The sequence below is a fragment of the Leucopleurus acutus genome (assembly GCF_964270905.1).
Source record: "Leucopleurus acutus genome assembly, chromosome: 14".
NCBI classification, from domain to species: domain Eukaryota; kingdom Metazoa; phylum Chordata; class Mammalia; order Artiodactyla; family Delphinidae; genus Leucopleurus; species Leucopleurus acutus.
In genome coordinates, this window is record NC_139156.1 from 7,568,948 (window position 1) to 7,587,813 (window position 18,866).

Genomic DNA, 18,866 nt, shown 5'->3' on the forward strand with positions numbered 1-18,866 from the left:
AGCTCCTTTGGGAGCATCCTATGGCCGCATGATAAAGTCTGGCACTCGGAGCCTTTGGTCTGGAGTGACTCTGTCTTTCCAGCCCCTTGTCCTGCTGCTGCCCCCTCTCCACGTGCCCTGTGTGCTTGCCAGTAGTTGTGCTCACTGCCCCCTGCCTGCCCCCGCCTGTACAGGCCAGGCTGCCATCCTACGCTCACGCTTCCCCCTTCCCAGGTGCCTCTTCCCTTCATGTTGAAATCTTGCCTGTTTTCTTTTTGATCAGAAAGGCGTTATATGCACTGGATGAAATCCTCAAATAGCACGTGTCCGTGTGTAAGGCTATACACTCAAAGTGCCTTCTCCCACTCCAGGGCCGCATGGTTATGGGACCATGCTGTACTCCTCTTCTTGCTGTTTCCATTTACAGTGTTATCTTAGAGAGCGCTTCGTATCTGAACCATTAAAACTGCCTCATTAACACTGCAGTAGAGCTGACATGGTATTTGTTTACATAGCTACACTGTGATTTCTGTTACCAGTCACCTGCTGATGGCCGTCTGGGTTGTCCCCACTCCTGGGCTCTTCCAGGCAGTGCTGCATGTCATTGGTCCTTGTGCAAAGGGGTCTGTTCATGACTCAGCCCCAGGGACCCCCTCCTCCATCTGCCTTCCGTAGCTGTGGTACCTGTGTTCACAGTACTGTCTTTCCACAACTCCTGAAGACAGGGCTCGTGCAGGACCTTCCTCCTCCTTCCAGTGCCTGCCGTGTTTACTGACTGCCCAGTTTCCAGGAGCATATGGTGCTCTGGTATTCACCAGTCATGCTGCCTCTGTGCGACCTGGCCTTTTGTAGGGGCTCCAGTGGGAGCAGAGCCGCGAGAGCTGGGACACCTGCACCGCTTCCTCCATCCAGCTTCGTGCTTGGTACACAGCGGCTGCATCGGATGGGCTAACGTGTTTCCGTGGCGATAAGACTTCTACAGCATCGTTCTTACTGGCCGCCTACTGTTTCACCAGAGGCATGGGCCATAATACAGCCAGTTCCCCCCCCCTTTTTTAAAATATTTATTTATTTATTTTTATTTTTGGCTACGTTGGGTCTTCGTTGCTGCACGCGGGCTTTCTCTAGTTGTTGCGAGCGGGGGCTACTCTTCGTTGTGGTGTGCGGGCTTCTCATTGCGGTGGCTTCTTGTTGCAGAGCACAGACTCTAGGCGCGTAAGCTTCAGTAGTTGTGGCTCGTGGGCTCTAGAGTGCAGGCTCAGTTGTAGCACACGGGTTTTGTTGCTCCGTGGCACGTGGGATCTTCCTGGACCAGGGCTCAAACCCTTGTCCCCTGCATTGGCAGGAGGATTTGTAACCACTCTGCCACCCAGGAAGCCCAGCTAGTCTCCTCTTGATGGAATTTAGCTTTGAAAAGTTTTGATGGAATTTCCCTTTTAAAAAAATTTGAGAGGACAGATGCTTGGGTGTCCATTGCTGAGAAAAGATCGGGAGTCACAGGCTCCCCCATGAAACTAGTGGCAGTAGCTACTTGTATATTGAGTTCTTCAAATGAGCTAGGGCTTCTCACCGAGCAAGCCAAGCTCTCTTTTCTTATGATACAGAGTCATCTTCTGAGGCAGGCACTGTTGTCCCTATTGTATGGAAAGGCAAACCAAGGCTCAGAGACTAAGTAACTTGGCAAAGGTCACTCAGACGATACATTTCAACAGCTGGGATTCCAGCTCAGGTGTGCTTGGCTCAGGACCTGAGCTTGTAACCAGCGAACCCTCCTGCCTTGTTAGGGAAGAAGGGAATGGGGAGGGTGGGTCACCCCTGGGCCTGGGGTGATGGCTGGCGGCTCCAGAACTGAATCGAGGTTGCACCTAGAGAGAAGACGGCCTCCATCAGGCGTCGTCTCCGTCTCTTGAAGGGAGAGTCCACAGCACCACTCCGGGCACTCCCCTGCTCACGTGGCCCGCCCTGCTCCCACGCCAAGCGTCCAGGAGGCTGGCTGGCATCCCTGGCTCGGCTTTCTGGCCAGACTCGGAGGAGTGATCTGAAATTCTTTGCTGGGGCAGATCATACTTGGTCAGAACGTTTCACTTCTAGATTGATGTGGCTTTGGAACTCTGCATCAGGTCTCCCAGTGTGACCTGGGAGCCTGGAGACTCCACCGGCCCTCTCTCCTGAACAGTCAGTCCTTTGAAAATGTATTGATTTCCCTCCTTCCCTTCCCTGCTTTTGCACTTTGGATGAACCTTGTTTTCGAAGAACAGTAGAAGGTAATTTTCCTGTGCTCGCCAGCTGGCCCGTAATTGAGCAATTTCAATAACACCCACTGTAAAGTCTAATCGAAGTAAACAGGAAAATATGATTTACAATCTGGACGGCAAGTAAATACCAGGGTGCAATTAATTTTTACACAGAGCAGCAGATTCTAAAACATTTTCCTGCACTGACCAGTTTTATTTTAATTACAGATTAGGAGCTGTTGTTATTGGTACTTTTTACTTTTTGATGGAACCTGATGATCTTCAGGTTCCTCGGACCTCTGTGACTTCCTCTGAAGGTGTAACCACGGAGGGGTGGGATGGAAATAGGATCAGAGAAATCAATTTGTAAGGAGCGATTTTCCCAACCTGGACTGAAGGCTGCACTCTTTGGGCTTTTGCTTGGTGAGAGATGAGGGTGGGTCGGGGAGATGCTCCGGGCTGTGTAGAGCGATGATGAGAGAGGGTCCCCTCACTGCTGGGAGCTCAGAGGGGTGAGTGCAGGCCAGGACTTGGTTTGGCTCATTCTGAGGAAGGGGACGGAGGCACCCCGTGTTGCAAATGTGTCATTTCGGAATCGTGGTGCTTCCAAGGATGGGAAGTATGTACCTTTAAATGGACCCTCCTAGTTCTTCCAGTGGTTTCCTTCAGACCTGGGCAGAGAACAGGAGCCACCTTGTGGCTGCAGGGTCGGCCCATGTCTGACCTCAGCCGACCTTGGGCTGTCTGTAGGGCTAGCTCAGTGTAGGAGGTCACATGGCTTGAGTGCACTTCGGGGACAGCAGTCTGTGAGCAGCCCAGACCCCGAGATCTGTCTTAAAGGTGCCACAAGGCTGAGCTGGGTCACTGTTATGCCCACCAGGTGTTGGCTTTAGGGACACCCTAAGGCTGGCCTGGAGGTGGGTGAGGACTCCGGGAAGGCCATTCCGGCCTTCGTGGCCCCCGCCAGGTTACCTCTCCTGCAGCGGAGAGGCGGTTCTATTCCCCAGCAGGGTCCCAGCGTGCAGGGGAGGGCGCGGCTCTCTCGGGGCCCTGGTCTGCCCCAGTCCTGAATCCCTTTGCATTTCTTTTATCTTTCCAGGGAGTTGACCACACTTGGCCATTTCGTGGAAGAGCCCCACCCTGAGGGTGAGCAGCCAATGGGGAGCTGTTTCTGCTGACATCGTCATCCGGGGGGTGCCCAGGAGGTCGCCTCTGCCCAAGTCTGCCCACCCGAAGATGGCTCGTGCCCACCCTGGGCTGGCGCCCAGTGCCTGAGGTCCTTACCATGGTGATGATCCTAAGTCAAAGCCTCGACAAGCAGGGAGCTGACCCCGTAGCGTGCAGGACCTTCATCCCTGAGCTGGTAAGGACCTGGTGGCCTGGCTTCTCTGGTGACCCTTTTGAGGCCCGATATCCAGGTGGGGCTGTGGACTGAGGAAGAGGCCTTAGCAGATGTGCCCAGAGGGCCCGCGAGCAGAGCCCTGGGAGCCGTGGCAGGAGGGGCAGTGGAGCAGAGTCACCCAGAGCCCGGCTTCGCCCTCACAAGAAGGCAGTAGCCAGCCCAGATCTGAGTCCTCTGGCGAGCGGGGAGGGCAGGCCAGCACCCTGGTAAATAATGCCAAGCGTGCTTCTGCCGCCCCTGCCGGGCTGAGCCCCATATTCCTTCTGGTCTCCACCCGGTCAGGGAGGTAGTTTCCAGAAGGCGGGGTGGTCAGTGCGAGCGAGAGCTGCCGCCTCAGCAATGTCCAGAGTTGGGGGCGGTGGAGAAAGAAGGCGCGGCCTGGCGGCCAAGGTGGTGGGCCTGGTGGCGGCCGCCCCCCGCAAGGGTTGTCCTCGGACCAAGTGGCCCGGTGAGCCTGGCCAGAGAGGCAGACAGCCGTCCTTCTTAGGCCGCGAACAAAACGGCCTCCTCACCCTCCTTCTATAGCCCTAATTCCTCAGAAGTGGGTGGGCTGCTCCCCTGCAGGGGGAGCTGAAAGCAGTCCCGCTCGGGCATAAACACTCTTGTGGGGGGTTTTGCACGTGGGTACGTCCCAGGGATTCTGCTGCTTCTGTGGTCAGGGATGGGGGCACTGTCCGGGGTCATGTCACCCAGCGCCCCTCCTGGCGCCCTTCACAGCCCCTCGTGAGACCCCACGCTAGCACCTAGTGGGCTTTCTCCCCCAATCTTACCCCACCACCCAGGTCGAGAGCAGGCAGGTGGGTCTTAGGTCCTCATAAGAGCTTGTGAAAGCCACCAAGACCTGTGTCCACTCCTCAGGCCTTCACGGAAGCACCTTGGGCTGAAGGAATTCCGTAAGACAAGTCGGGTCTCTGCCCATCACTCCTTCCTTTCCAACTTGTGTTGAATATATATCTGTCAGTAGATTCCCTCTCATCATCCCCACTGCTGCTGCTCTGGTCCTTCCTGCATACTCTCTCATCTGGATTCTTTTGGGAACTGGCCCCCGCTCTGGCTCCTGTAGCCTGTTTGCATTACCCAGCAGCCAGAGGGAATGCAAGTCAGACCGTCCCACCTCTGCTCAGAGCCTTCCACAGGCTTCCCGTCTCAGGCTGAGCAAACACCAGACTCCTGCTGGGATGTATGAGGTCCGGTGTACTCTGGCCTCCGTGACCGCTGTGCTCTCTCTCCGCTGCTCTCCGCCACTGACTCTGTTCAAGCCACGCCGGCCTCCCTGCTCTACATGCCTCAGGACTTGTGCACTTCTTCCCTGGCCTGGAACGCTCCCCATTAGCAGGACTCTCTCCCTCCCTCCTTTTCTTTGGCCACTTGACCTAAAATCTAATTCCACTACCTCCCCTACCTCCTTACCCCCATGTACTGCCTGTCCCCGTTTCCCTGTCCTTTTCTTTCCAAGCTGCTTAACCACTTTTCTGACATCTTGATCTCGTTCACTGAATGACTCCTGCCCCAGAGTGTGAGCTTCACAAGGCAAAGGACCTTTGTCACTCTCGCTCCTTGCCGAACACCCAGTGCCTGACCCTGGGACCTAGTGCGTGGCAGGTGTTCAGGGGATATTTTGGAGCGAGCGAATGCGGGTCCCTGTAGCCCAGCTTCTCAGCTCGTCATCGTTCAGTCCCTTCTCTGCTGCTCAAGTTCATGGCTGAGGGGGTGCAGGTATGAGTTGCTCTGTTTTCTGTGGTTGGTGGGTGTTTTCCCGCTGAAATTAAAGCACTCGTGTAGAGTAGCTCTGACCAAAAAGCAACAGCTCTCAGGGTGAGGGCCTCCTGGAGGGCCCAAGGGAGGCCCCATCTGGCTCCAGCTGTGCTGTTTGCCTCAGTTGCCGCCGCTGAACTTGGTTCCATCTGGGGGTGGGCCTGCCTGGGCTTGGCCGTGGAGCTGGGTCCAGGGCCCGTGGGCCCGTGGTCAGCTGAGCCGGTCTTCAAAGAGACAGGGCCTGAGCCCTCGCCAGGAGGAGTGCGGCCTCCCAGCCCCAGCCAGGGAAGGAAAACTAATCTTCTCAGAAAAAAAAAAGGAGAGAAAGCCAAGGGAAGCAAATGGCCATTGAAGGGGGCTAGGTGGCTTCACAGGTCGGGGTCTGGCCTTTCTTCCCACACCCCTCCCCTTCTTGGAAAGTCATCGCCTTCTGTGTTCCTTCTCTTCTTGCCTCCCCTGGACTTCCGGATGGGCAGCCCAGCTATGGGCAGCAGCCACCTTCGGAGAGCGGCCTTCTCCTGTGTCAGTTGGTGGGTGCATCACAGGTTGTCAGCCCGTTACAGATCTGGCCTGGTTCTGCTCTCATGGTGCAGGTGGAAGCACGATGAAGGCAAGCAGGAGGATGGGAGCGTAGTCTGTGTGGGGCCTGCGGAGTTGCCGTCACCCCTGCCTCTCCTGGAGCCTCCCCCAACCTGTTGAGGGGTGGGGACTCGTCCATCTCTACCTGCTATACAGGCAGGAAACAGAGAGCCCAGGGGACGGAGGGCCCAGGTCACACAGCTGGCGAGCAGGGTGCCAGGACGCAGGCTTCAAGTTCAGGCCCTGTTCACCCACCAAGGCCCTCACGCCCGCCCCTACCCGGCTCCTGAGGCTGTGGTCCTGGAATCCGCTAGGCCTTGGGGAGAGACACGGCTGTAAACAACCAAAGAAAGACCCTAAATAAGACCAGCCTAGTGATGACATCCACAGAATGTAAGATAAACCGATTAGAATTTGCTCTGAACAGCCAGCAAGTTTGAGAGGAAGATGGGGGTTTTGCTTCAGCTTCCTAACCGGGTAACATCATCCTCATGTAAATACCATCAAGATAATAACAGGAAAGATGGAAAAGCTTTTCTCTTTTGTTTTCTAATCAGACTAAGACGGTAACAGAAGTTGGGGGTTCAGATTAAAAAAGAAATCATGAATCACCACAGGCCGCTTTGGAATTAGGGAAGTGAGAGGCCCCGCAGTGAGGACAGAGCCTAAAACTGCAGGTGAAGGTCCCCTGGGGGCTTGGAAACACTTGGGAGAGGAGAGGCTTGGGCCCCCCTGGGCCCTGGCCGCCCCTCCCTGCCTGCTGAAGGTCCCCGTCATGGTTCTCTTGTTCTCCTTTCCCTAAAAGCTAAATGCTGGTGACAACGTGACTGCCCCTACTCCCGAGAGAGGTGGGCAGACAGAAAGGGGACTGGCAAGCACTCAGTATGCCTTCCCCCGGGGGGACGGGGGTGGGGTGGGGGAGTGCAGTGACTCGGTTCCCCTTTCCCCCACTACGAGCCGCCGCCTTCCTTTCCCCTGTGAGCAGCTCTTCCTCTGAGTGTGCTAACATTAGCTGCTGCCGCTGGAAGGCCGCCCGGACATCTGACCTCGGGGCTGCGTTCCCCCAGCTCTGTCCCGCCCGCCCACGCTCCGGCCAAGGGCCTGTTCTCCCTCCTCCCCAGCCAGGCCCAGCCTCCTCTCCCCGGCGAGCCTCCCAGCCTCTCTCAAGTCTGGAGACCAGCGGGAGCTGGGGTGCACTGCTCCCGGGAGGGCGGGGGGCGGGGGCCGGAGCGAGGCTCCAGGCCGCCTCACTTTGCTCAGCCTCAAGGTATTTCCGGCCACAACAGACACCCGTTTTGGGAGCAGGTCCTTCCTTCCACGCTTGTCAGATTAGGATGCCGAGGCTAAGTGACTTGCCTGGCAGAAGAGTTCAGTGACTACGTCCGGCCTGGCACCCAGCTGCCTGGGCACCCAGGGTCTTCATCTTCCCGCGCACCCGGAGTCGGCACTGGGCCCGACGGCCCCGGCCAGGGTCCCTGGCCGGAATCCAGAAGCGCACAGAGCCCGAGGCAGTTCCCGGCCCCTCCCCCCACCCCCGCATCCCGGGCGAGCGGGGGCACCAGGGCCCGCCCTGCCGTGGCTAACCCTGCAGCCTGGGGAGCCGGGCTGCCTGCCCTGTCTCCATCGGCGCCTTCGAGGGCCTTCACCTAAGGGCGCCTCTCCCTCCTCAGCTTCTCTTCCTCCTCGGACCTGGCTCTGCCTCCTGCGTCCTACTGCCAAGGTCTCACCCTGTTCCCTTCCAGAGGCTGGGGTGCCCCACTTGTTCCCCTCAAGTGCGTGAGCGTGGGCCTGTTCTGCGTGGCCCTGTGGTTCCCTGTAGCGCCGCATCAGGAGAAGGAAAAGTGATGTGATTGCTTTAGGCAGCAGTCTACAGAAGAAGGTTATGAAGAAGCAGGATGATGGCCAGAGACGAGCTCGGCTGTTTTCTGTCTGAGCTAGTTCCTCATTAAATAATGGCCTGAGCTGTGTCTTTATTTAAGTCAGGATTTCTTGCGTTACTTAGTCAGACAGATGGCCCCTGGAGCCTCAGTTTGATTTCCAGCTTTTGCCTTTCCTATGGAAGATCTGATTCCAAAACGTTCTCTGGTGATCCAAGGAGTCTCCCTCCCAGACACCAAGCTCTGCCCTGGGGGAGGCTCAGGAACAGAGGCTCTGGAGTAGGAGAAATACCCCGGGGAGCCGTGCTTATTGTTCTGTTGCCCTGCAGACCCCAGCCAGGGCTTGGACGTGCACTTGTGTGCGAATGCTGAGTGTCTTGTGAAACCTCAGATGGTGAGAGTTTCCCCTGAGGCCTGTTGGCCTCACCACATCGTCCACGTAGTGATTGGCTCATCCTTCCCACTGGGAGTGCAGAGGGCTCAAAGGGTCAGGGAGGCTGGCTGCAGAATGGCACAAACCAGTGGGAATAGAGCAGCCCTGGACAACTTGGTGCCCAGTGGGAACCTCGCCGTTGGGCCCAGGGAAACTGGCCAGCAGTCAGAGTGTGCCTGGGGCCTAACACCCTGGGAAGCTGTTGACTACGTGATGTTCTGGCCTGCCCACGGCCAGCCCGGCTCACGGACGGGACTCAGAAAGCCCTAGGGGGAAGTAGTTAGCTCATGACTATTTCAGGCCTTATGTTTGACCCTAAAATTGCTGCTGTCCTATCAGTCAGCATTTCTCCATAATTATTTTGATGGAATTTGTCTACACACACAGGCCAGTGTGAATTGAGTGTCATGAAGAGGATGAAGGAAAAGAAAGAGGAAAAAGCTGCATTTCAGGTGGGGTGGGAGGGTGGGGGGACTACACTGCACTATACATAGTTTGGCAGGTTTTCTTACGTCTTTTTAGTTAAGCAGGTTTAACTTGTAAATTATATTTCCTCCTGGCACTAGAAGCCTCTGCGCAAACATCACTTTGAGCAGTTGCATGGTATTCCTTCAAGTAACTGAGCCACGGCCCACTTCACCGTTAGCCTCGTGAAGTCCGGCATGGAATTGGCCAGGGTTCCTCAGTTGTAAGCAACTGAGACTGTCTCCCACTGACTTAAACCAGAAGAGAATTCCCTGGAGCGATTGAGAGAAGTATGGGAGAGGAGTTGGTGAATGAAGCCCCAGAAAGCCCCAGCTTTCGGCCGGGATGGGGGGGAGGCCGCCAGGGAGGCCACGTCACGGGAACCAGCCACAGAGCGAAAACCCTGAGGCGGCAGCGAGCTGGGCCGGTCCCGAGCTGCGTGAGTGAGGCTGGGATGGACGGAGGTTTGGCTCTGGTGGGCTGCGGAGAGGGGGGGCGCAGCCGTGTTTCATCCCGGTTGCCGTGGGGAGTGGTTGGAGGGTTGTGAGCAGAGCAGCCACGTGGCCTGGTCCCCGTGGGTCTGTGTGGAGGATGGAGGATGGAGGACGGGCCGGGGCGCAGGGTGGGGACCAGGTCGGGGGTTCGTTTGGTCCCTCGGCGGAGGCTCGAGCCGGGTGGCGTGGGGCATGAGAAGCAGTCGTTCCGAGCGTGTGTTCTCCAGCCTGGCGAGCGCGTCTGCGGCAAACACGGATAGGTCCTCGCTAAGTGAATGAATGAGTGAGTGAGTGAGGGCGGGGGAGCCCTGCGCGCTGGCCCGGTGGCTCCCGTCCCTGGCCACAGACCCTCCCAGCATCTCTGGCGCCCACTCACCGGCCCCCATTCCTGGGAGGGCTCCCAGCTGCCCCTCTGTCTGGAGCACGGCGGCTTGGCGGGGAGGAGGGGCCGGTGAGCAGTGCCCCCCTGACTGTCAGCAGTCAGTTTGCTTCCCGCCGTGTCTGTAAACCCAGGCCTTCCTCGGTGGCCCCAGTGCAGCGACACGCGGCCCCTGTGCCTCGCGCCCTCCTGCTTGCCCTGGCCCGGTCCTGGTTTGGGCGTCTGTGGGCTCCCAGCCTGGGTGGCTGCCCTCGCCACCAGGCGCGGCGGTGGGGTGGGGAGGGGCGGGGTCTGTGCTTCCCGGAGGGTGTCTACTTTGTGCTGGGGCTCCTGCAGCATCGGGGCCGCTTCCCTCGAACAGCCAAGCCTGTGGCACCAGCCAGGCCCAGCTTCTCTCTCTCTGAACCTTCTCTGGGCCGTGGGGCCTGTCTGGCTTCCGCAGGTGGCGCTGCCCGGAGGCAGGGCTCTGAGTGTCTGTCACCTGCTCTCCCTTCAGTGACTTTGGTGTGAGCTGGGAGGGAGGCAGAGGCAGCCGTCTGTAACTGTTTCCAGATATTTCCCCGGGAGGACTCCAGGAGGGGGACCTATCCTGAACACATAAGGTTGTTTTAAACCCAAGAAGGGGGACTGGAGGAGGGCGGCCCTGCCCGCCTTCCCCCCCGGCCCGTTAAGTTCCTTCTGGTCCTTTAGAAGCAGCTTTGTTTGCCCCCCCGGAAGCCAGCCCTGACCTCCAGCACCCCAGCACCCACGGCCTGACCCATCTCCCTCCAGTCCCACTCTCTGTAGCTCAGGGGTTTGTGTGACTGTGGCATCTGTGACGTGTGAGCTTCCTTAGGGCTGAGGCGGGCGTCCTTCACCTCCGTGTTCCAGACTGGTCAGGACGGACCCTTGATAACCTGATGGATGAGCACATTGCTGACCAAGGGCAAAGGTCCCTGACTCGGGCAGCTGAGGACAGGGGTGGGGCAGCTGCTGCCAGACAGTGGCTACCCTCTTATCTGGGTGGGCCGGGTGTTCCTGGTCAGCACCCCGTCCTCCTTCCAGGCCTGAAAGAGCCAGGGCCTGGCTCTCTGCCCACTTCTTGGACTGGTAGCCTTGTGCGTCCCTGTCACTTGGGGCTCCTCTCAGAAGCTAGAGCCCTCTGTGACCGCTGACCCCTCTGGAGCCGAGAGCTTCTTTCACCATCGCACGCTCAACCCCAGCACAGCCTGCACGTAACGAGTTACCGGTACATACTTGCTGAATGAGTGGAGGAAGGAAGGAAGGCAGGAATGAGTGAGACCCTTCTTCCCGGGGCCCCGACGGGCATAGATGGTGTCCTCCTCATCAGAGGTCAGAACAGGCCTCTTGACCTGGGCCTCGGCCAGCACAAGGAGCCCCTGGAATGGTCCACGCTCGGGTTGCTGTGTAGCCGTGGAGCAGGTGCCTGGGCTTGGGGTTCTTCTAGGCCTCACTGGCTTTTCACCCGATGATCATAGTGTTCAGCTGAGGCTAGGTGTGGGGTTAGAGAGCAGATGCGCAGTGTTCACGTTAGACAGGGACACCACTGTGGAAATGCGGTGCCGAGGAGGCCAAAGCGGTAGCTGTGTGTTGAGGCCAAACATAACCTTTGAGTTTCTGTTTCAGTTCGTCAGGATGCCTCGGGGGGCCTCCTGGCTGCCCAGCAGCCTGCAGAGCCAGGGCCACACTCCTGAGCTTTACCCGTTGCTTCTTCACAGAGACGGAAGAGGTGTTCTCCTTGTGTCTCGAAGGGAGGGCTCTGGAGGTGGCCCTTCACTCAAGGTTCTTCCTGTCACCATGGACAGGAAGAGGTCCCCTGTCCTCCTAGCCTGGGTTGTGGGGAGGCCTGTCTCCAGCTCAGCTGGGTGAACCGTTCACATCACAGCTCCTTCTGCACCCTCCTCCATATCACTGACATGGAAAAATCCCCTAGTGTCAGAAGTCACGGGTCTCTCTTGTGTGTTTTTAAAGCCCATTAACTTGATGGACTCCATAACTCACCGAAGGCTCCGGACAGAGAGCCCAGACCTAATTACGGGCAGATGTCTCTTTTAATACTTTTTTTTCTCCTTTCCCTAATCTGACATTACCCCTTTAATTGTGACTTTAGCAAGGGATCAGTGCAGGGTCATGTGCAAACGTGCTTCTTATGACTTGAAGAGTGATAGCTTTTCTGGTTGTTTTCAGCACACGCCAAAGAAGATGAGTCAAGGACCGACACTTTTCTCTTGTGGAATTATGGGTGAGTAACCAAGGTGGCTGTGAACGGTCAGTCCTTCTCTAGCCCTTCCACCAGGGCCTGAGTGCTCCAGGTGAGACGCTAAAAGCACTTGCGGGACACAGGCACAAGGAGCAGCCGTGGGGACTCTCTTCTGTGTGTTTGAACTGTTCCGGTCTCAGCTGTGCTCGAGTGGTGCAGGGGCTGCTGCGGCTGACTGAGGGGCCGGGTGCTGGTGTGTGGTTTACGAATCTAATCTCCAACAGTGATACTGAGAGTTTCTGTCTGATTATTAAAGTAATCATGTTCATTTTATTTTAATTCAGAAAATGCACCATAGTGTAACGTATAAAATAAAAATCTCTCACAGCCCCAACACACAGTTACAACTACTGTTAATATTTTGGTGTAGTTTATGTCCATTGCATTTTTTACATAGCCAAGTCCATGACGAACATGCGACTGTACAAAATTATTTACAAAATGTTTTTTCCGCTTTTTTCGCTTAGTAATAATTACCACCGTTTCCCCGCAGCGCTACAGTTGCCCATTCCATGCACTTTAATGAGGCTGTGGTACTGCATTGTGTGGATGATTCAAAATGTGTTTAACGATGTAACTGTTTCTTGGTAGTTGGGTAGAAGGACCGTTCTGTTTTCTGTTTAACGGTGACTCAGTGTCTGAATCTTGCTCTACCTTTTGGATTGTTCCTTAGGATCGTTCCCAGGTATGGAGTAGAGTGGCTGGAGAGCGGGAACATTTTCATTTTTAAGGCTCTTGCTTCCTATTTCTGACATGCTTTCCAGAAAGGTTGCCTCGGTACCCTGTTCCCACGCGAGTGTTAATTACCGTTTGTATAAGGGGGCCAAAAAGAGGACTGTATTGACTGCATTGATCTCTCTCTGCTCCGGTTGGTCGGGCAGTCTCTCCTTGCGCACTCTCCCCTGGGCTCCTGCCCCCTGCGGAGACACCTCGCCAGATGAGTTTCTGTAAACCAGGCTTCCACGGTGGGTCCTCTCTTTCGGGTTTCAAGTTTGTCTCCGCAGGACTATGTAAAGTCTCCGTTGCCTTTTGTCTCGGCCCTTTGCCTCTGGGCACGGCGGTTTCTTCTTAGACTCAGTTCCCGTAGGTGGGTGATGGGGGTGGTGCTAGGGGTGGTGCTGGGGGTGTCACAGTGAGCATGGCACTGTGCCACACGCCTCACATGCAGGACCTCCTGGACTCTGCAGCTGCTTCAGGGGGCGGGCAGGAGCGCCCACTCACATCTGGGGAAACTGAGGCCTCATGAGGTGGGTAGAGTTGGACCCGGAGTGGGTGAGGATTGTTTTCTTCTCACTCATGAGCCACAGCTCTATGGCAGAGCCCCGGGTGGCCCTCTTGGTGCTGCCGCCCAGAGGAAGTGGAAACAGGGAGCTTACCTGGCCTTGGTTTACCCGTGTGACACACTTCTGAGGCTGTCCCCACATGGGGCTCGACTGAACACCTCGGTGATGGTTAACGGCTTGCGACAAACCTCAGCGACCCATCCACGTGGCCCAGAAGCCTGCCTCATTGCCTGCTTCCTGGTCAGACTCACAGTTGAGCTGTGGCTGGGCTGCCTTCCTCTGTCGTGTCCAGGAAGGAGAGAGGGGCTCCTGGGCACGCCAACCCCTCAGCCCAGCCAGGACGTCAGCTCTGAATTGGGCCAGACTAGTGACCTGGACTGTGGAGATGTTGGTCTTTATATCAAGGCCGTGTCGTGCGTCGGGCTTCCTTGGCCTTTGCTACAAGTGCGTCCGAATAAGTTGGAGCTCCTGTGGGTTCGTGATGGTGGTGTTGGCACTCGCATAGTCACTCTGAACTATTTACCTTTTCTAAGCCTCAGTTTTCTCATCTGTAAAATGGCTGTTAGGACAGCACGTGCCTCGTTGGGCGCGCCTCGAGCACTCTGAGACATTTGTAAGGAAGTTGGCACAGCGTGAGCTCCATACACAATAGGTGGAGAAGGCTGAGGCCTAAAGTGAGAATCCTGCTCCTGCAGGGGGCCTCCATGCCCAAAGGGACTGCCTTGGTCTCCTTGGGGAGGGGGTGTGAGTGAGAGTCGCCCTTGCAGGGGAAGATGCTCAGGCCCAGGGACCAAGGCAGAGGCGTGTGGGGAGAGGCCTTTTCCCAGATTCCCAGCAGAGCTGGTCTGAGCCCGCAGAGCCCAGAGGCCTGCTTTTCGCTGGCGGGCGTGGGGGGGGGGGGCCCATCTCTGGCCGGGGTTTCCAGGATGGCCTGTGCCGCTGCTCCTCCGGGCTCTTGTTGCCGGGTGGCTCTTCAGGAAGGGCTTTGCAGTGCTCCCCTCGCCCTCGGGCTCTTCCCTTCCGTGGGGTCTGTCCCCCTCCTGCTCTGCTGGCTGGCACTAGGGCACTGCCAGGCAGTGGAGGGGCAGTGGGGCAGCCACTCTGTGGGGTCTGCACAGTTACCCCCACCCTCTCCTCAGTTTCTCTCTCTCCCACATGCTCATCTTTCTGTTCTCAGCCCCTTCTTGGTTCGGGAGACCCCAACCCACCTGACAGCACGCACTACCAGGGCTTTTAGAAAAGTTCACCACAGTTCGTTTCAGTGGCTTGTTCTGGTAGGTATTTATTGAATACCTACTCTGTGTCAGGCGCTTGGGGCGGGGATAGAGCGAATCAGCCCCTGCCCTCAAGGGGGTTTCTATCTGGCGGAGGAGGAAGGCCAGGGAGCAGTGGATTCCCTTGGATTAGGCCGACTTCCACGATTCGCGCCTGAAGCGGGCCCTTGGCACTGTAGGCGGGTAGCGCGTCTTCCTGAGCCTCACTTTCCCCATCGGGTACGTGGCAGGTGTTTGTGGGATTTAAAGAGACGGTGGCACCCAGGAGGTGCCGGCTCAGCCCCTCCCACCTCCATCCCTTTCCTGCACTTGCTGAGGCGGGAAAGTCAGTGGTCCAAGGCCTTCCAGGCGGTGTGCTCGTGGAGACTCCGGTGGCTGCTCCAGCCAGTGAACCTGGGACTCGAGGTGTGGCCTCGCCCTGTGACCTGAGTAGCAGTGAGACTTCATCCTAGCTGTGCCTGCTTTTCCGTAGCAGGGAAGAGGACACCCAGTGGGTCGAGCCAGACTTTTCCAGAGGGTTTTGGGCCCTTCCTGGGATGGTCAATGCTCAGCAAAGATAACACATCATAGCACTGGGACTTCCCTGGTGGTGCAGCGGTTAAGAATCCGCCGGCCAATGCAGGGGACATGGGTTCGAGCCCTGGTCGGGGAAGATCCCACATGCCACGGAGCAACTGAGCCCGTGCCCCACAACTACTGAGCCTGCGCTCTAGAGCCTGCAAGCCACAACTACTGAGTCCACGCGCCACAACTGCCAAAGCCTGTGCACTCAAGGGCCCACGTGCGGCAACTACTGTGCCCCTGAGCCACAGCTACTGAGTCCACGCGCCTAGAGCCCATGCTCTGCAACAAGAGAAGCCACTGCAATGAGAAGCCCGTGTACCACAAAGAAGAGTAGCCCCTGCTTGCTGTAACTAGAGAAAGCCTGTGAACAGCAATGAAGACCCAATGCAGCCAAAAAAAAAGAAAGAAAATCATAGTATTATAATCACCAAACCCCCCTGCCTGTCTCCTGAAGAAAAAGGACTCATGTTCTGGCCCTGATCAGTGGAATTCTCCCGTAAGAGCTGGGGACAGCTTGGCCCTGTGACTCGGGGCATTTCCCTCCTAAGCCCCCATGCAAGAGTCCTAGCTGGACACCAGGATGAGTTAGAGTTTCATAATGTTCTTAAGAAAAACCAGGCAAGTGTATTCGGGTAGGGAGTGCCTGTTTGCTTCCTCTTAAAAAACCACCCTTGCAAGTAACTCAGCCTCCTCTGCACCCACTGAGATAAAATGCTTTACTAATATAATTGGCCCTCACAACAATGTTTTGTTTTGAAGTACTTCATGCTCAGTTACTGTGAGCTGGATTACAGGCCCCTCCCCAACTTTGTCCGCCCTGCCCCCGCCCCTTGTCCCAAGTTTGGGGACTTCATACAAAGAAGTGGTTTTGTGCTTTTCCAAAGTGGGGCTGTGGGGGGACAGAGGCAGTGTGAAGTGTGGATGAGAGAAGCAGGGCAGAGTGGAGCCAGGCCACTGGCAGGCCGGGGCTGGGTGCCCATCATCAGGCTGCCCGCCTAGCCTGGTTACCTCAGGGCCCCTTCTAGCAGAGACGGTGCTGTGCCTCTTGGTTTCTTTTCTCACCTCCCAGACCGTCCTCAGCACACCTGTGCTGAACTGGAATTTCCTCTGTAACCAGCTTCTCTGGGGAAGAGCCATGTCTGCCCGGTTATTGCGTTCTTGACACAGGAAACCTTGGTCAGGTGGCAGTTTCATGGGTGTGGCCCGCCCACTGGTTAGCTGGCCTGAGCGGCGAGCCAGCCCCCATTCCTGGCCATGATTTCTAGTGGGTGTGGACAGGGGCCTGGCTGCTCCCAAGAGAACCTTTCAGTGCTGGGGAAGGCGGGGGCTGCCCGGGCAGCCTCAGCGCGCGGCTCCCTCCCTCCGGCTCCTCCAGCGTTTGCCGTGGGAGATGCTTCTTCACGCTAACCCAGGGTCACACGTGTACTAGTTGAATCTCTTTTGGTGAAACAGGGCAAGTGGCGGTGGGGGGTGGTGAGAGGGGCCTCCACTCACCACCCTCGCCTTGGCTAATTGCACCCCTTGAATGAGTTCCGTGTTGCAGGGACACTGGACACTACACACTCCATTTTCCTCCTCGCTCAGGCCAGGAGAAGACCGGAAATCAAATAACGTGAGAAAGTGCATGAGACACCAATTATCCAAAAGGCCACTGGGAAAAGTTGTGTAAATACAAGTCAGTGGACAGAAAACAAAACAATTCAGATGCTAAAAAAAAAAAAGAAAATTGGGCGGAAACCCATAATTACTTCAGGAGTTATGGTAATAAATTATTTATTAATGTAAATTACTTCACAGGCAAAGAACATAGAGGAAACTTGAGCAGAAGGATCATACATGATGTATAAAAAGGAATTGTAAAAATATCATAGCAGCCCCGCTTGTGCCACTCCGGTTCACGTTTGCAGCATTTTAATTATAAGCCCTTATTTTCTTTGTTTAATTACATGGCTGTTAAAGTCTGCTCTGTGCATAAAAGGGTTTCTCCCTGGGGCACCCTCTGTACTAATTTCTACAGGGTAAATCATTTGGCTGTGTTGAGCTGTGCAGGTTGAAAAGATATCACTTCGAGATTTGGTAGCTTTTGGTCTTTTCACTCCACCACTGTTTGTCACTGAAAGTGGGATGTGATTGCACCGTGCAGGAAAAAGCCAGCATTCAGAGACTGAGCATTTCAGGTTTCCGAGAACAAACACACACATGACTGAAACAAAATGAACAACAGTGATAACAAAGCCAGAATTTCTGGTCTCTGTGGCTTTTTCCGTCTCTCAGAGATGGCCATGCTGCATATCATCGCTGGACCAGGGTCTCCTATAAGAAACTGATTATTAACCAAAATAGGCTAGTATATCCATATACAAAAGTGCATATGCATGATTTTTTTTTTGGCCGCGTTAGGTCTTCATTGCTGCGTGCGGGCTCTAGAGCGCAGGCTCAGTAGTTGTGGCGCACGGGCTTAGTTGCTCCACGGCATGTGGGATCTTCCCAGACCAAGGCTTGAACCCGTGTCCCCTGCATTGGCAGGTGGATTCTTAACCACTGCGCCACCGGGGAAGCCCCCATGCATGATTTTTAAAAACTTACTTTTAATGACTATTTTTATTTATTGTGGTCATGGGTGTGATCTTTCCATCTCTAAAATAGTGTAAGGTTTGTCCATACGGAGTGCTTTCAGTTTTTCCTTGCACCATTTATTTGTTTCAGACAGTGTTTCTGGAATAATGTATAGAATGGAAGTAGGTGCAAAGTGTAGTTGGCACGTGATGGCTGTTTACAGTGAAAAGGGAGCCTCCCAGGCTGCCTTCTCACCCGTGCTGGTCTGACATGGGCTGGAGAGGGGCCCCAGAGTTGCCAGAGGACAGGGGCTGGCAGCTGCCGGACCGGCCTTGGGCACCCTCAGTGTGGTGCATCGCCAGGTTGCCTTCCACGTGCAGAAATGGTCGTTAGGAGGCAGCCTGGCCCAACTGCAAGAGCACGGCCGCTGTTTGCTGGCTGTGTGTCCATAGGTGAGACGTGATGCTGTCTTGAAGTTCAGTTTCCCCACCAGTCACACGGGGAGCGCTGTGGCACCCCACAAGACGAGTATTGTGCTTGGGATATGTGCTCACGCTTTTCCCCAACTTCAGCAAGGATCCCAATGGGGTGTCAGTTAATTAACAGTGAATGTGAATTTATCGACAGTTTCCTGAAAAGTTCTGCCAGCTGTCAGTTTTCTGTCTGTATAATGGCGCCCAGCTTTGCTGCACACATCGGTTTAGAGATGAATCGCAGGCAGCACGCTGTGTGCACACCCACAGCCGGGGTGGGAATCTGACGGAGAGGGATGAAACCAGCCTTTCTGTCTCTTCAGAGTTTTTGTTGCCATTAGCTTTTCCCAGCATATTTCTAGAGGTCGGGGATGGAGCAGGAGGTCCATTCAGAGCTGAAAGGGGCCGTCACAGGGCCCTAGTCCGCACTTCCTCCTACAGATTGGGAGGCTGAGGCCCGCGCTCCCAGTGGCCAGTCTGGGGGGTTTTATTTGCACCTCTGTACTGTCTGGGGGTCCCACTGGGCCTCTTTTTGTGAGAGCAAAGACTTCCCAGAAGCAGTGGCAGCTGCCGTGCACCACCCCAACCTGGCTGGTGATGGCAGGGCCCCCGGTAGCCACTCCGAACCCACCAGCCTCTCGGGCATGTCCCAGCGCCCCTTGAGCCAGCCTTCCACTTGGTGGGACCAGTGGAGCGTTAGTTATCTCCAGCCATCCTTGTCCCTTGTCCTCAGGCCTTGGCCGAGGAGCTTGGCATCCTGTGCTGTTGTTGTCCCTGAGCCCAAAACGCCGCTGACATTTTATGATTTATTGCAGGTGAGGGGGCACAACCAGAGGCTGAAGCTTAGGTGGGCAGAGCC

At 56.0% G+C, this 18,866-nt stretch overlaps 2 protein-coding genes across 3 annotated transcripts in view; both read left to right on the plus strand.

Moving 5' to 3' along the window:
• EEF1AKMT2 (EEF1A lysine methyltransferase 2) overlaps positions 1 to 3,470 on the plus strand; it is a 73,102-nt gene extending 69,632 nt beyond the window's left edge. For both annotated transcript variants that reach the window (XM_082853991.1, XM_082853992.1), the window contains one exon: positions 3,313 to 3,470. In XM_082853991.1, the coding sequence (XP_082710117.1) occupies positions 3,313 to 3,391 (79 nt within the window). In that variant the 3' untranslated portion in view covers positions 3,392 to 3,470. The remainder of the gene's footprint in view (positions 1 to 3,312) is intronic.
• Positions 3,470 to 18,866, plus strand: part of FAM53B (family with sequence similarity 53 member B) — a gene marked incomplete at its 3' end in the record, with an annotated part of 74,118 nt that continues 58,721 nt past the window's right edge. Inside the window, exons 1-2 of the mRNA XM_082853989.1 lie at positions 3,470 to 3,576; positions 11,785 to 11,839. Coding sequence (XP_082710115.1) covers positions 3,499 to 3,576; positions 11,785 to 11,839 — 133 coding nt within the window. The 5' untranslated portion in view covers positions 3,470 to 3,498. The remainder of the gene's footprint in view (positions 3,577 to 11,784; positions 11,840 to 18,866) is intronic.